The following is an 18,214-nucleotide window of genomic DNA, read 5'->3' on the forward strand; positions in this document are numbered from 1 at the left end:
CAATTAACTTCTTTTCTCTTCTCCAAAAAATACACAGAAACACTGTAAAATTACCAACTGAAAATATACTCTTATTTATCTTCATGGCTGGAGAAAACAATGAATCCAAACCTGGTTTGGTGAAAACAATAACATTTTGCATACTGAGAAAAAACAATATTGTTCAAAGCGTAACCCCTGGATGGTAATGACACTACTCACGTAGACAGTCGGACATGTTGTGAAAGTTAAAGTGATGCTGAGTCAATAGAAAGCAGCACTTTGGCTGTTTAAGTAAGGCACCTTAGGTTACAGCATGGCAACCTCTGCATATTCACAGGGGATCAAAGACAGCACCAACATGTTCCTGAAAAAGGATTTACATTGTTTAGACATAACAAAAACACAAGTCGCAGTGTGAAAGTCAGATCCACTCAGAACCCTTTATGACTCCATATTTGCTGCCACTACTGGTGCTGCTACCTCCGTCCGCGTCTGCCTTGCTTGCAGTGTTTTTGGAGGCCTGCCGGTGTTTACGTTCACGGTGAGGCTTGCTGTGGTTATTACTGTGGCTCTGTGGCTGGCTGTAGGCCTCCAGCTTGTTCTGAGGTGGACGGATGTCCTTAAGAACACCTCTGGAAGCATCTCCCATCCCTGCTCTGCACAGGTTTTCATCATTATTGGTGTTTTGCTGACGCTCCTCTTGGGCAATGTTCACGTGGTTTTGCCGGCATGCCATCTTAGCGTTAGTGAGATCTGTGATGGGTAATGGCTGGTTGTGGTGCCCTGTAGATACCAGAATAGGCTTGATGGCGATGTTGTACCCAGGTGGAGCTGATGGTGCGTTCCAAGAAAAAGGGTAGCTGCTGTAATCCTCTCCGCTCATTCCCTGCCTCATTAAGAGCTCCTTGTGCCCGTCCCGTCAGCCCGTACAGCTCATCGTCAGGGAGCTGCACCCGGTGGGAGCGTACGATATCACAGATGGTACCGATGCCCAGATGAAGCATCTCCCATAAATTGAGTGCCAGACAGAGCAGGGAGACTGTGTACATGATGAGGAGGAAGATAGTTTTCTCAGTGGGCCGTGATACAAAGCAGTCCACTCTGTGAGGGCAGGGCAGGTCTGAGCACACATAGGTGGAAGGAACAGCAAATCCATACAGGGCATACTGTCCACACAAGAAAACCACCTCCAGCACGGAGCGGGTCAGGAGCTGAAGCACATAAATACGCATCAGTCCATCCTCTTTGATACGCTGGCGCCCATCATGGCGAACCTTGACCTTTGCACCACTGTTTCCTTTCGCTGCTCCATTCACCATCACTCTCCACCTCTGCCATTTCATAGATCATCGGGTCTTCCTCTTGGTCATCCTCGGCCTCTTCAATGCCCCTATTCTGCTTTCTGCCTGCAAGATAGGGCTTCTTGGGTTTCCTCCGCGAAAATCCACTCACTCCCCCGCTGTCTGCCTGCTCGTCCGCCCGAGCAATTTTGTTGACAGCGTAGCCCAGGTACATGAGTGAAGGTGTGGCCACCAGAATGATTTGGAAAACCCAGAAGCGGACGTGTGAGAGTGGAGCAAAGGCGTCATAGCACACATTCTCACAACCCGGCTGGCCCGAGTTGCAGACAAACTTGCTCTGCTCATCGTAGTAGATGGACTCCCCTCCTACGGCCGTCAGCACGATACGGAAAACAATCAGGACAGTGAGCCAGATCTTGCCCACAAATGTAGAATGGTTGTGGATTTCTTCCAGCAGACGAGTCAGGAAACTCCAACTCATGGTAGTGGCAGGGAAACTACAGAGCGAGGCAACATACACCTCCTGTTACTCCACTGTGGAGAGAAAAGAAATGATTAAACTCAGTACTCTGTGGGAAAATGCCCACATTAATACTTATCATTTATTTAGATAATTTAGTACAATATTTTTGCCATTTAAAGAACAAGCTAAAGATCTGCCCAGGACTACAGAACAGTGCATTTCACCACATTAACAACACGTTTATCCTTGAATCTTTTAATAGCGATGCCCCACAGCTCATGTCTAAACATCCCCTTGGCATTAGTACACAAAAGGAAGAGTAATGACTACAATGGAATGTCTAACCATAATTGCTATTGTTAACTGAACGCCCCTGATAGGCATTTTGCATGAGGTTGTTACTACATCCAGATGTTCCATACACTAAAAACCTTTATTTGTGCTGGAAAAGTAAAAACCTGAAGAGGAATCAGCTAAATTACTTAAAGTATAATTTATATTAAGTAGTGATTGGATCGGCATTATGAAATTTAAAAATATATATATTACTACAATGATACTCTATTTAAATATTTATAATAATGCAGGGAAATATTCAACATAGTAGTGACGATACATTACAGTAAACGTGTTAATATTAACGCTTTCTCTTAACTCTTTTGTATTTATATTGTATTTTGAGTTACTGCTTCAGTAAATTAAAACTGTAAGACCTTTACTAACAGGTTTCTATCGGCTGTGGAAGGTGAATTAACTTCAAATGTAACCACCATTTTATCCCTAAACTATGTGATATAAATTCACAGAGCAGACAATTTAGAAAATCCATTATCCATAATGGCACTAGTACATTATTATAGGTCATTGTTATCAGACATTATACTGATGAATAATTCTAATTATGAATACTAATGCATGACATTAACCACTTCTTATCATTTCCCTCCCGTGAAAGGAGCTACAAGGGATTTGTGAATAATAAGGCTGTTTTTCACAAATAATGCAGACAAAGAACAGCATGTTTATAATTAATGGATGGAACAACACAACACGTGGACTACCACATACTAGCTTTCAATACGGCTAAACTCCATGCTAACATGTTAATTTGTGCTGTAATTAGCAAGACATGGTTGGGGTAAAGAGATGCTCTGAGGCAGTAGCACTACATGGACAGCTATCTGACTACATGGAGATGATGCAGCACACACAAATGTATGAAGAGGTGAAATACAAAGAATGATTTCACTCTGTATGATTGAAATTAGTGAAGAAAGTAAATTTTCCTCTCTCAGTTAAATTTAGATACACCTCATACTGTAACTAACTCTGAAAAAATCTCTGTTTAACCTGCAGACATACATCTGTCCAAAACCTGCAGCTACCTACCTACATCTTCAAGAGTTACTCATGTGAGAGGAAATCTAAAAGGTTCAGACTTCTGTGGGACAGACTATGTCTACATGTGTATGAGTTAAGAGGGTTTCTTATGGTAGTAGTATATATTCCAACGATCGAGGCTCCTGCACAGTTGCTTGTAATAACATGCACTTGACATCCATCTTCCAACAGGGGACAGAGACTGAGGCAAACAAGGCCCACTGAAAAAAGTAACAACCTTGAGGTTGTTCTGAGGCTGTCGCTGTAGGGACTGAAATCAACTACGTTATCATACTGGATTAAAAAAAAAAGGAGATATTTTCAGTGTTTAGGATTTAAATCAAAAAGTTATACTTCAATCCGCTTGGAGTTCTGATCTAAGTGTGGCCACACAATTAGTCTGACTAAATGAAAACGTAAAATGGGATTTGATGTTATAAGTTTCTTACCTCCGCCAAGGAGGTTATGTTTATCTTATGTTGTTTGTTTGTCTGTTTGTCAGCAGTATTACCGAAAAAAACTACTAGCACGATTTTCAAGAAACTTGGTGGAAGGATCTAGCATGGGCCAAATTTTGGAGCGGATCCATATCACTAGGCAGATACACGCATTCATTTTCACTTATGGAAACTGCCTTGGCGGAGGTCTGCGCTCTCCGAGTGCCCTTCTAGTTGCCTCTGTTTTATATCACTGTAAATTGAATACATTGTTGTAGGGCTGCCGCGATTAGTCGGCGTAATCGATGACATCCACGCTGAAAATGAGTTGACATCAATATTTTTTGAAGGACGCATGTTTTTTTTCTCATCTTTTGTCCTTGTAGCTGCTAAATACACACATGAAGCTGTGAAGTCGAGGGCAGTACATGCAGATTAACAGAACCCAGTCTCCCTTCATGCCGAAGCGGCACCCAGAGCTCCTGCTGTTTGGAACACATCAGCAGAGTCAGTGTTCATACGAGCTTACGTTGAGGCCAACACACCAGCAAAAGTCCGACTATTGGTGTGTTCTGAGCGGGTGGAGACCGGGTGCCGTTCATCTGCATCTTCTGCCCTTTATGCAGTGACACAGAGCTGGTTTCCCTTTAAACACTTATTCAGTGGAATTTCTATCAACATACAGTTTGTCCTTTGTTTACATTTTGTTTTGTGCTGCATTATACAATGACATAGTTTGTCAAAATAAAATGAACGACAGAATCCTGATGATGGAAATTAGCTGATATTTGAACTGTTAAACACTGAAGTAACTTAGGGTGCTTTTTCTGTAATGCAACGTTGGCCTGACAAAACAAGACTTTTGAAATTTGTAGACTAAACAATTACTTAAGTAAACAAAACCATAATTGATAATGATAATAAATGTAAGTGGCTGCCCTAATTTGTTTTGGTTACTCGTTAAAAATTGCGAATTTATTATTTTCAAGTTGTTTTCAGATTACTTTATTTTTCAGTATGCAAAACGTGTGGAAACCCTCGATTAAACCGTATTAATACAAGTGTATATACAGGGCTCCCACATTTGTATTGTCTCCATGCTACTGAAGAAATTCTCTCACTGACACTTCATTTATAATAGGCATACAGACACACTGTCACATTGAGTCAGTGTGACATTTTACTTCAAAAAAAATAAATAAAAAACTCACATGAAACCAGGTCCAGCTGCTGTTAACATGCTTTCTTATGTCTCACTCTGTAAAGAAAAACGTCCTGACTGTCTCATTAAGAGTCACATGCCCTCTAAAACTGCACATCTGGCTATGTTGTGTAATGTACTATTTGGAGGCTCAGTAGCACAGCTATATCCACCCAAAGACAAGTCTTGTGGATGGCAAGAACCTGGGAACAATCCTTCATCAGCAAAGCAAATCATGCTGCTAAGCAACAATATAGAGGAAAGCATATTTAAGCCATAAAATCAAGCATTTTATGTGAAGCCTAACCTTCAAACACAGACACAAACAAATGCAATAAGATGAAAATGAGTATAAATTAATACGTTTCAGCATATGGTGCCAGATGGTCATGATAAACACATGATCCTCTCTTCTTAAACATGCATTCATTAACCTAGAGCCTGCTGTTAACACTTTTTCTAGCAAGTATCGATATGAAACCACCGAATGCAGTGATAAGTGGACCAGAAAATGAACCCCACAGATATGTCTTTACCTAAAAGTGCTAGTTAAGTCCTTACATTCTTAGCAAAACACCTGCCTAGTCTCAAAATGTAGCACCAGCTCAACCGCCCAAGTTGCTAGTTATGCCACATCCAATGCCTGAAGGTGATACATTGCATTTTCCCCAGATGTCTAACAGCCCCAGACCAACAGCCTCCAGTTTCCTACAGCGCCAGTAAAATAACTATTTGAAGAGTGTTACTTTAAAGAGCAGCCAGCCTTGTACATGCCTATCTAAGAAGGCTTCAAGCTGTGAATGTGAAGGTTTGTGGTTTCCATCGAAGCAGTTAAAGTGATGCTCCAACCAAAATCTATCTTTTGAGTATGAAACACTCACCCACTACTAACTTGAAAGGCCACTGTAAAAAGTTTGTAGTTTGCTGACAACACACTTCCTTTTAAAGCTATGTTTTTGGGGGTATTTTTTTCTTTATTACAGACATACCACAAACTAGAAAACTGATGGGAAAAAGCATTCACCATACATCATGTCTGTGTGTTGCCCTTTAGCCCCTTCGGCCATCAAGAACCCCCGAGGAAGGACTTCCTGTACATGAATCAGAGCATTGCTATGCATGCAACAAATTCTCCTTTGTTCATTTTGTGAGCCATCTACTCAAATATGTCACACTACTCACAGAACATGTTGTGTGTATGTATGTACAACATAACTGGATCAAGACACAAGCCTCTTGCGTATAGAGCTAATTTGTCATGAGTAAAAAAAGCCAACAAAAGTATGCTATCTTTCATAAAATATCAATCCAGTTAAAAAGAGCTGGGAACCAGTATTACTATAAGAACAGGATAATTAATGCCTTGTACAAAGGCATCTGAGTTTTAAATGTGCTTACAGCACATGGTTTAATGAATTTGAATCATTATTCTATGTATTTTTCCATATTGAAGTCAATCTTATTACCTCTTTTTGTTTGATCCTTCTTGTCCTCTTCGTTTTCCCGGCCAGAATTCAGAGATATTTCAAACCCCATGTGCCTGCAAAGCACAGATAACAAATACACAGTTTTATTTGATAGTAGCATTATTAGTTCTTCTGATCACTAATCATTTCTTTTTCATTTACTGATGAAAAATACTGAAAATATAAAGGTTGCACAGCTTTTTCAAATCAAATACCCTAAGAAATAAAAAGCATGCAAAGCCCAATAGGCTATATGGGAAAACCACAAGATTGTGTGCTGTAGGCTACTTGGTTTCCAATAAAGGACACAAATAATTTAGCTTCAGGCAGCTGCTTTGAAATATATAACGTCATAAATATATATATCAATGGCTACTGCAATGAATAGTCAACTAATCAATTGGACAGAAAATCAATCACCAGCAATTTTGATAACAGATTTAGAGGTAGTAACTTCTGAAAAATAACTCATACATTGTATGTTTATTCGGAAAATGAGAAGAATTTCTTTGTTTTATATCATTAGTGTCTTAGGTAGCTAAAGTTAATTAAATATCTTTGAAAACAAGCTAACTTACACCAGCGTTCATATATTTAAATTGGGTTCAGGGACATTGGGAGGTCGTTTTTCACTTTTCTTCTGACACATCATAGTCTAAACATTTAGATTAATTGAAATAAAAAATAGTAGTTAGTTGCACACCCTGCACATTCAAAACCCCAACTGGAGGTCCCTGTAAATTACGGTTGTATGCTAGGAACATTAAGCTAACGTTAGAGAAAGACCATCAAAAAGTTTGCTGAGAGGGTTATATTATTGTTTTAACCTTTACGAAAATAAGTTGTATAATGCTTATTAATAGCTATCTATCATTAGAAGGTACATTTGTGACGCTACAGTAACTTAAAAAGCTTGTAAAAGATATTAATTATCAAAGTTACTTTCCAGGTAACGTAAGGTAACGTAACCGAACCTGCTAGCAAACATTAGTAACGTAAACACACGTTAATTAACTAGCTAAATCAGCTAACATAGCATGATCGTTAAAGAAAAAAGCCATCCTGACCTGGATAATAAGAAGACAATCTCATGGTATTTCTAGTACCTTACCTTTTCCCTATAATCGTTCTAGTAATTTATCCTCAAACATACTTTCACAAATAACAGGACACCGAGATGTCGTGTCCTACCTGGTGTGTGGATTTAGACAGCATCCTCACCTTTTCACAAGCACATTTCGCGCCGCTCCCCTCCGTCAGAGAGCCGCTTCCACCTTAACTCTTCACAAATCAACCGGAAAGATACGGTACTTCTGTACAGGGGAAATAAAATCTTCATCGCCGAATTGCAGCAAAAAGTACGACATAGACGTTCACGCATAAAAATGTTCTCAAAGTTTTAAGTGAGTAAAGTTTTTCGTAATTTGAGTATTACATTTACTTTTTTATCACGGAGACTTGACTGCAGAGGGAGAGAGCTTGATTGTATGAGCAGAGAGGAAGACAAACGGGCTGGAGCAAGGCAAGGAGGAGTGTGTGTGTGTGTGTGTGTGTGTGTGTGTGTGTGTGTGCGTGTGTGGGTGTGTGTGGTGTGTGTGCGTGTGTGTGTGTGTGCGTGTCTGAGAAAGAAAGAGAAAGCATCTTAATGCAGTTTTCCTTATTGACGTTGATTTAAAAAAAAAAAAAAACTCCGTTCGCCATTGTGCAAATTCATAACTTTCTGTACATAATTATTAAGATAATATTTTCTACTGTCATAGCAAATACATACAAACTATGACTTCCAGTCAATGGCACACGTCTGCATTGGTTTCTCACTTCATGGTTGATATACATCCCTTTTATACCTGCAGTTGAATGCTAAAGAAGTCTCGATTGAGTGGGAATAACCAGTTCTCCTACTTTGTAAAAACTTGCACAGCCACAGTCTATTATTCTGTCGACACATATTTTACATGGTTATAACCGTTTTACCTCATCTTTGTCTATCTGTCATCGTGGAAGATTATCTTGAAGTAGAGATGTGAAGAGATATGTTGTTAAACATGTCGATAACCATGACCTTTCTGTATAAAGGTTCATTGCAAAGATTCTGGTTTCCTCCAGTTCCTTCTAGGTCTGGCTGCACAGACGGTAGCCAGGGCTTTATGAAAAGGGCATGGGCCAGAGATTTCAGACAACACATATATTTACCACACTGTTGTCTTTAAAAGGAGCCTGAGACTGAACAGACACCAACAGTTTGTTTCATCTTCTTCCATCAGGCTTTGGATAGAAATCAGGAGCTTTTATTCCTTCTGCTATCAATTCCTCAACAAGGGGTACATGAATTTCACACATAAAGGTCAGTTTACTCGTCACTGCCTGTAAAAACAACTGTATAATGTCATCTGTAGTGCTAGTGGGAGCTTTCTAAAGCCCGAGAAAATAACCCAGATGATATGAACAGTTTGAAAGATGAGGGCAGTTAACAGGCAATGAGGCTCTAATAAAAAGATGCTATTCAGTTTGCATTGTGAGAATTATAGTGTGTTTTTGGACCCATACTATTGACCTTATGCGTGTATAAGTATAAATAAATATCCCCAGGGAGTTTATCACTTTGTTTGTTTACATTTATTTATTACTACTTGTATTTATATTTTCTATATACTTTTATTCTTGCACTATATGTTTGAAGCTTGTCTCTTGTCTTGTATCTTGTTAACTGTTTCTGTATCTTGTATCTTCAATTTCTTTTTTAATGTATTTGTCCCTCAACTTTATGTTAGTGCGGGACTAAATTGCTGGAGTAAGCCTTTAACAATATCATGTATTACTTTTGGCAAAAAACATTTGTTTCTCATCATTGCCCTGCAAGATAAATGATTTCATAATATCCATCAATGCATGGCCTGTTTTTCCTCAACTGCTACAGCTGCAACAGATAACTTATGAATACACAAAAGATCCTCACAATGCAGGGAGGCTTGTTTTGAGATATTTAACTTCCTCAAGGACATGCAGATACAACTCATACATTGTTCTTTTTGTGGCTGATGACCTACGAGCGAAGGAATCTTAGTTTTATCTCCACCGTTCATCTCAAGGACATAGACAAACGACACCTCATCCCACACTTTCCATCTCCGTTTGTTGCTAACTGACTGTTTCTGTCAGGGAGGGCCACTGCTAAAAGCCATTAGCTTGACTTTTGGCTGGCATTGTATTTGTAAACTATCAGCAGAAGAATCGAACGCAGAGAAGTGGAACGACACTAATCAGCCTGATAGTGTTTTGGCATAGGAAGTCCACATCCTAATTCGGAGCGACCTCTTACAAGGCTCAAGTCCCTTAATGGAGTTATCTTTCACCTCGGAAGGAATAATTGAATGGAGAAAAATCTATGAGAGTATCAATAAAAGCAATCATCGGATAGCCCTGCCAATTTAAAGCATTTTAACAGTTGAGAGTCTGTATCAGCTGGTTTGTGGATATTGACGTGGAGGTACAACAAGAGTCATTGACGAATTCAAGATCCACAAATACGATTTGTCATCATTCTCCACGGATTGATGTTAATTGGGATTTCTATCCATTCACTTACATCTGGAGGTCATTGGAAATTGGGTTGGACAGCAAGTTATCTTTTGCCTATTTAGTCATAATAGTCACAGCATGTACTCTTTCCCTAACAATGTCAGCCTCTATATGACCCAAATTGCATAATCAATTCTGTAAGAATCAATTGAGCTGAGAGTTGCAAAAGCCCAGCGCTAACAGTGAGGTTTTCCAAAGAGTGATAGCTAAATCATATTGGAAAAATAAAGCAATACATAAGAAAGAAAAGCACAGTTGGGCTACAAGTGTATTGTACAGTCAGCGTTTTGCTGGTGACGTTATAATTTGAAGCCCTGGACTGACAACAGAGAATATGATGGTAGACAACAACAATGACATAGAATCACCCGAGGGACGAAGTGACAGATTAAATCAGAGAGAAGGAACCAGATGTGTAGAGAGAACAATGTGAGATTGGATGCAAAGATGACACATGGACTGTCTTTATCTGATCTGACAGAAGTCAAGCTAGAGAGGAAGGCGGGGGAATCGGGGGAAGAGATAAAATATGGGTTAAGTGCAGAAGTAAGGCTATGGCAGGCAACAAAATAGACTGAATTACATACAAGTAAGAAAGATGAATCAGCAAATTACTTGTCTGACTTCAGCAGCACGTCAAACTCACACGGACACCTCATGTCATCTCCGTCAGCACAGCCTTGAGCCTTTACTGTCATATTCTCTGAGAGTTGGTTTATGAATTCACGTCAGCACTACTGTTTACGCCGAAGGAAGCCTGTTGTTGTCACACTGTTTTCTCATAACCCAGTGCAACACAACTCTATGTCACTGAATGCTTGGTATGTTGTAAGAACTGATGAAAATCTGTTGCTGCACAGGACATCAGCAGATTTGATAGAGATATGTTGACTTGGCGCCATCTTCTGGTCAAAATACGTTCTGCACATACTGTAAACGTGTTTCTCAACCTTTTCGGTTTGCGACCTCTTGTCACAGGTTTATGATCTTTAGATAGGAGAAGTTCACTTCAAGGATTTTTAGAAGCAGAAAAGAGCATAAAGTATTACATTTACTTTTATGTTCTTGATTTTATTTAATTGCAGTGCTGAATTGTTTTAAATTAGATTTTCCCATATATGGCACTTTGTTACTTTGTTTTGACAAAGGTTATAAATCATCAACATTTTCATCTGGAAAGGAAACTCTTGTCTGTGATATCCCTCGACTTTCTCTAGTTTTGATAAACATTTTTGGTAAATGTTTATACTCCCCAAGACCTGTAAATAGACTTTGACTTAGACTTCCCCTTTAATGTAGCCATGTGTCCTATGATGGTCACAATATCCTGGCCATACTGGTGGCACATGTTTATTCATCTCATCTCTAATGTCTTCTCATATCAACTCCAGTGATTCTGTCCGTCTTTCCTCTTTTCCTTCCACACTGCTGATCCTGCCTCCTCTACATTTCTGTCTGCACTCTCCTCTAATCCTGCCCTTCTGTCTTCACTTTGTCCTTTGGCTGTCTAAAGTCCTGCAAGTTGAGAAAGTGGCTCGGATGACTCCTCTAACTCCGTGTCTCTTCTGTCCTCCCTTTCTCTGCTGCTAAATCAACATGTCAAATAATTCAAGCGGATGTATTGCGTCATGTGAGGCTTCTTCTCCTTGTCCCTTCTCCCTAAATCACTCCCCCATCCCGTTTTAATTTCTTCGACACCAGCTTCACATTGTCTCTCCCAAAACATTAACATAAAACTATCAACAAATAGTGTGTCTCCTTTTGATCCCTTGCAAACTTCTTGGCTCAAACTGGTTTAGGAATGATCCTTTCTACTGAGACTTTATTGGGCTTTGTCACAACACAGATTGAATGTTGAAAGTTCAGTCTTGACCTTTGAAACAGCTGCTGACACAACTATATCAAGTTAAGGTCTGATAGCTATATGGAATCTTTTGAGGATAACACACCATTTGTTTGATTTAAAAAAGTTAATTGATTAATCGTTTAGGCTGTCTTTTTAGCTTATAGTGATATAAAACAGAGAAAAGCAGCACATATAAGTAATCGATGATCAAAATAGTTGTTGATTATTTCATTTTGTCAGACTAATCTACTTATATAGACTATATGTAATTTCTATTCTAATAAATAAATACACATTCAAATGTTATATATGGGCAGTTATCATTTTTATACAATATATTTTTTATATTTATTTTATTTGAAATAAATTATACTCCTTTTTAAACTGCAATTATAAAATAAAATTGGACATTTCTGTGAAAATGGGTGATCGAAAATTATCATTATGAACATAAACAGACATGGCTATTGTTAGTGCTCACAGCTGTCATGATAGCAGCTCGTGGAAGACTCCGGTGACGCGCAATGAGTGCACGTGCAGAGTGCGCGCAGGCAAACACGAGGTAGACAGGTCGGCAGACAAGCAGAAGTCCTGCGATAACCACAGACATCGGAGTTTTTTTTTGTTTTTGTCAGAGCATTTCATTTATTGATTGCTGTCCGTATGTAAAGAGTATTTCAACAGATATAACAAAACACAATTCTAAAAACACACGACCCACGAGGACACTAGTAGTTTATAGCCGCGGCTGTGAAAGACACAACAGAAACAGATTAATCAGATAATGGCTTTATATTCCTGTTACACTGATGCATTACACACATAAATGCTTAAAAACACAAACACACTATACAACAAACCTCAAAAAAAAGAAAAAAGTAGCATATTAGTCAAGCAGAATCCTAACTACACATACTTTTATTTGGTTGTTGTGAAGCCATAATACCATTTTAAAGTTTCATTTAAAAAAACTCTTTAGTTTGGTGATCTGGTGTCGAATCACATCCCTGAAAATGTCAAATTATTCTTTATGTTTCACCTTAAATGTATTTTACATTATATCAAGTATACAGTATAGTTATTGCACAAAACTCCATGGAAGTTTTACAGGTACACAAAAAGTCAATTCAAATACACCTTGTTAAAGTTTTAATAACCTTAGCATCATAAGGAGTAAAGCTGACTTAGTCTCCTAATCATAAAGCATTAATGGATTCGGTTTTGATCTCAAAGAATCTCAGGATCACTCTCCAGCTGCGTTGATTACTTCTCATAAACATATTTTTTAAGCATAAGTTACCATTCTGTTCTTAGATCAGCAAATAAATATATTTTTCTAAACATATATCGCTATGTTTGCTTGTTAACACTTTCTTCTCTACTCCCTGAGAAACTAAAACACTGAAAAGGACATTTCCAGCACTTATATAGCATAATGTTGTTTTTCAAGGCTAAAAGTATATTTCATCAATTAACAAGCTTATTATATACTTATCTGTTTGACTGCTTTTCATCAGCACCCAAACCTTCCTATTGTTAACTGCAATGGCTTGAAAAGATGTTCAGTCTTTGGATAGTGATTAAAAAAATGCAAATATATACTCAATTATTCATACTACCTCTAGCAAAGTTACCAGACAGGACCGATGTCAGTGATTGTAAACTTGTGTGTACTGTATACTAATGTGGAAACCTTTAACATGCTGAAAAAATCAGCAAATGCACAGTATACATGCCCCATTATAGGATGGAACAACTTAAACAAATTGAACAAGACAGAATATTTTACCATTTCCTGAATATAAACAAAATATTTAATGTCCCTGTAAACCATCTCTATATAAGTGCCCTGTATTGATGTTTTAAAATATATTTTCCAGTCCCTGTCATGGGTTTAGTGAGGCAGAATGAGGTTACACGTTGAGTTAAATATGCAAATTTACTAAAGAAGTTCATTATCACCAACTCAGAACACTATAGTTTACTGGGAATACATTCAAACGTAAAGGAGGCTTTTCCGAGGCTATAAATCCTCCTCAACCTAAACCCTTTTGTTAACACTAATATTCACTGGGAGTATTAATAGGGCACAAGTACAGTGAGTGCTAGCTAATAAATACACACATACAATGTTAAATCTTCAGTTGTTACTTTGCATCACATTTTCTTTCCTTGTTTTAGAGTCACAGGGTATAATGTTGGGCCAAAGTGCAGGCGTATGGCTGCAATTGGCCTTTGGATCTCATGCTGGTGTAGAATACCATTGTATAATCAAGCCCTAGATTAGGTATCAGTACTGAGTGGCAGATAGAGCACAGGTACTGTGCATGAGTCTCTGTTACCTTATCCCTGCTGTATGCCGTGCTTGTCCCTGCCTGACACGACATGTGTGGTCTTTTGTCCCAGGTAGTGCTACAACACCTGATCCTACTTATGTGTCCATCGTCGCAGTCCTTGAATACTTGCAGTGTTAAGTGTTTTAAAAACAAGCCCGACAACACTAGAGACCCACAAGAGTGGAGTAGATGTTGCTCGTGGTCACTAAAATCTCCAGGATGGCTAAAAAATGTCAGATACAGTGAGACAGTCAAATGTAAACTAAATTACATTCATATTGAAGGATGTGATAAGTGAGCTGACTGCATTGGATTAAGCTCACTCCGGAGCACTCTAGACACAACTGGTTTTAAGATCGTCAGCATTTTGATCAGACTTGAAACCCTAACTTAGAGCATCATCGAGACTGCTTATCTCTATTATTGATCACTTAAACCTATTAATAACAATGGCAAAAGGCTTTTATACCAGGCTAGCATTAAAGGAATAGTTCGACATGTTGGTGAATCCGCCTTTCTGATCCCCTAAAAGCCACTAATTAACATTTCCAAAAAAAAAAAGTGATTTCCAAAAATCTCGAACTACTCCTCTAAAAAAAAAATGGTGATTCAAATAGATACACAGTATTTGGTTAGATCTTTACAAGTTGTACCAAGTGTGGCTGGGGTAAAATCATGCATATCCTGCTGCTCACCAGGACTGGGGTGGGTTCACCTTCGCTATATTTGCCCCCTTCATTCACTTTCAAACACGCAAACACATACACACACCACACGCACGCATCTCATCTCTCCTCCATTATTTTCTTCAGGCAGTCCACTATGTCCTCGCCGCTGACCCAAGGAACGATGTTTGCCTTGAACTTGGTTGCCTGGGACTGCTGCCTCTCCAGCAGCAGCCTGTGCATAGGGAAGTCCCTCCTGGGGAAGGCTGTGTCCCGGGGCCCCAGAGCCAGAGAGGGACAGATATCATTGGCCCCATCTCCGATGTAGAATACCTTCTGGAAGGGGGCACCACCACGCTCCTTTTGACGCCCCGCCAGATACTCCCGAAGGATCACCTGCTTGCACATGTTTTCAGGACAACAGGAGCACGAGTGGGAGTGGAAAGGGAGCAGCTCGAGACAGCCATTCGCATCAAAACTTGCCGGGTTTGTGAAAATCTTCCGGAAAAGGTCACGCACACCAGCACACTTAAGCCACGTCTCAATGAAGTACATGTTGGCGTCGGAGACCACCGTCAGCTCAAAGTCCTGCTGGTGGCCGTGCAGATACTGGAAGAGGTTGAGGAGGCCAGGCGTGGGGGGGATCTTCTCCACCGCTGAATGGATGGAGTCCACGGACACGCCCTGCTCCGCCATATAGACCAAGACTTTCTGCATATGCTCGTTGTAGTGCCCCTCCCTGTAGCTGTTTCTCAGCCAGTCAGGAAGGTGTTGGCCTGGTAGTGCACGCACCACAGCATCATCGCTGCTCTCATTGATGATGGTCTCATCAAAGTCGAACAACACCAAGAAGCGCTGTTGCTGTGGCGCTGCATGGGTTACGTTTGGTGGAGCTGTCATCTTTGGTGGGTGGAGGAAATGGTGAGTGGTCCCTCTCTAAGAAAAGGAGATTAAAAAAATGGTCAGTAAGTTCTTTTTTCTTTGTCAAGGACAACAGATTTAAAGGAGCACTTTGCTGTTTTATTACACCTTACTGTAAAATGAATTGGTAATGGCAGGATGCAATTTAGAGTATGACATCACACTATACAAATTAAACTGCAGCACAGAGGAAGCATCACAATGTATAAATACTCTTAATTAGGCTATATGCTGTAGGGTAAACACATGTTTAAGAGGAAAGGAATGGAGCAGAGTTTAAATAAAACAACACGTAAACAGGATGTTCACCACACTTAGCAAAAGAAAACAACTTCGAAGCAGCCCGTCTTCTTTTTCAGGAAATATCAGACTTTGTCTTTGTTAAAATTACTACAGCATCTGCTCTGCAGACATTCCTTCATTCCTTTAGGATTAGGGAATAACACTTTATTTATACATGCCTGATCTCGGATCAGAGCCACTTCCATATTTACAAAGCAGATATATTTGCAGCACAAGGCTCTCACTGTTGCAGGCATGTGGTAACTTGAGTGAAGACAGAGATGTTATGTCACAGCATACCTTTGCCATATATGGAACAAATGTCAGTCGTGATGATAAACCAGCAGTGTTGAAGCATGAAATAGAAATTAATTACTGTACAATTAATTACCACGTTTGATGTATTTACATGTTATGCTACTTTATACTTCTACTAGTCAACATTTCCTGACATTGAAACTACCGGAAACAAAGATGTGTAGCCTTTTCTGTGTCCATCCGAGATGCACAAATCTCTCTGAGTGTATTTACATAGGATTTACATAGGATTGCTATTGTAATGACAAAATACCAAAAAGGGAGGACAAGTTGGGTTTGCATGATAGTTAAGGTGTGACGTATCACAGGGTGGGCCTCTCCTCACAATACAACAAGAGATCCATGATTCTTATTGCCAACGACGGCTTCACTACTCAATTGTTGTGGGTGTGAGAACTTCAAACAAAGGTTTCATTCAGAGATTTGTTAATCAATGTAAAATAGTTGATCTCAACACATGGCTAGGCAGACAATTAAATCAGGATACACAAAGACAATAAGCTTCTACACATACATTTGGTAAAAATAGAGCTAAGACTAGACTAGATCTGTTTTACCACATAAAAATGTATTCAAAATCATGCCATAAAAAGTATTATGACTGCCTTCCAGCTACTCAATGCAAGGGTTAAGATAGTCTAAGATAATTTTAACTTTTTACTGTTTCATGTGATTTAAAAAATCGTTTTTGATGGTGTGTTATGCCAGATAGATAATGTAGTAGCTAAATCTAAAAAAGTAACACCAGATAATATAGTCCTAAATCACATATTTACATGTATTTAATTTAAAATGATTTTATAAAACTAACTCATTAGTTCAAATGGACAAGAAAGCTGCAGAATATTTTATGTAAGTCTGCGACAATTGTTAAAATGACATCAAAGGAATGTTTTACAGCTCATATATCTGAAACACAGTCTGGCTAAAACCTTTATTTCCTGTAGTTATACTGTAACGTTATATATATTTAATGTTGTAGCTTTCACATACAAAACACATCATCCTCTTGTACATGTATTGTTATACATTACACTATCTAACTATTTATAAAGTAGTGCAAATGAACTCCACCTCAACCAGCACTAGTCATAATGGTATAATAATATACTACATAATGAGTAGGCCTACTTCACAAACTGTCAAGGGTCTAAGAACTTCTTCCACTACTGGAAATAGGAAGTTGTATGGGACTGACAAACCAGTTATATCAAGATGTAGGCTACAGTACATACCACACTACATGCCCGGACAAGCTTAAGATTGACCTTAATAATCAAAACCTTATAGATAGTGAAACTTGTGCGTCCAGTGATTGAATTGACGACTTTGAGTATACCAATCAAACAGCACTTGTTTTTACATGAAGAATGTAGCTCTTATATTTATTATTATTTTAATGTTTTATATTAATTCTATAATATAAATTAAACCTAATTATTAGTATTTTAATATAATGTGGGTTTGCATTGACGCTTGGCCTGACGTGATGAAATGCATGCATAGCGTTGTCAATGTCAGCTCACTGACTATGTAATAACATCATATCAGCTGGTTTGGTGCGCGCTAATGTAAATGTCCTGTAACCAGCAGTTGAGCTGCAGCGACGCATTGTGCCAAGTAAGCGCCCTGTTTTCACACAGCAGCTACATTTGTAACAGGACATATTAATACTCTAAGCTATCTAATTTTAACCCGGGAACAGCTATTCCTGTAGGAGAGGTTACAACTGAAAGTCATTTGTGAGGAGTCCAACCGCCGGTGTTATGATGTCCGAGGACAAAGATTAGAAGGAAAATACAAATAGTAAAACCACACACAGATAAAAAAAAAAAAAAGACAGAACACAAATAAATGCAAAATAAGACAGAAATGCAGGCCTACCGGCGGTGGGCATGTGAGCGGGGATGGTCGGCTATGTGCCCGGCTCCGGCGACCGCATCCCAGTGACGCGGCAAGATTCTTTAAAGGAGACTCCCACAGCAGCACAGAGGGTATTCCCATTTAAGGCCACCGTGTCAAGTTAGCAAGCGTCAA

The 18,214-nt window shown here is 39.1% G+C and overlaps 2 protein-coding genes across 2 annotated transcripts; both read right to left on the bottom strand.

Annotated features, from left to right (window-relative positions):
- Window positions 1-271: 271 nt before the first annotated feature.
- LOC115024685 (gap junction gamma-1 protein-like) lies at window positions 272-7,552 on the bottom strand. The gene is given in 5 exon segments (XM_029456470.1): window positions 272-868; window positions 870-1,296; window positions 1,298-1,817; window positions 6,231-6,304; window positions 7,452-7,552. Coding segments are annotated over 3 exon segments (1,359 nt in total). The 5' UTR covers window positions 1,765-1,817; window positions 6,231-6,304; window positions 7,452-7,552; the 3' UTR covers window positions 272-403.
- Window positions 7,553-12,428: 4,876 nt separating this feature from the next.
- LOC115024187 (probable phosphatase phospho1) lies at window positions 12,429-18,132 on the bottom strand. Its single transcript, XM_029455537.1, has 2 exons — window positions 18,062-18,132; window positions 12,429-15,592 (listed from the first exon to the last, which is right to left on the bottom strand). The coding sequence occupies exon 2, from the start codon at window positions 15,554-15,556 to the stop codon at window positions 14,777-14,779; it is 780 nt and encodes a 259-aa protein (XP_029311397.1). The 5' UTR covers window positions 15,557-15,592; window positions 18,062-18,132; the 3' UTR covers window positions 12,429-14,776.
- Between the last annotated feature and the right edge of the window lie 82 nt (window positions 18,133-18,214).

The sequence above is a fragment of the Cottoperca gobio genome, chromosome 19 (genome assembly GCF_900634415.1).
Source record: "Cottoperca gobio chromosome 19, fCotGob3.1, whole genome shotgun sequence".
NCBI lineage: Eukaryota > Metazoa > Chordata > Actinopteri > Perciformes > Bovichtidae > Cottoperca > Cottoperca gobio.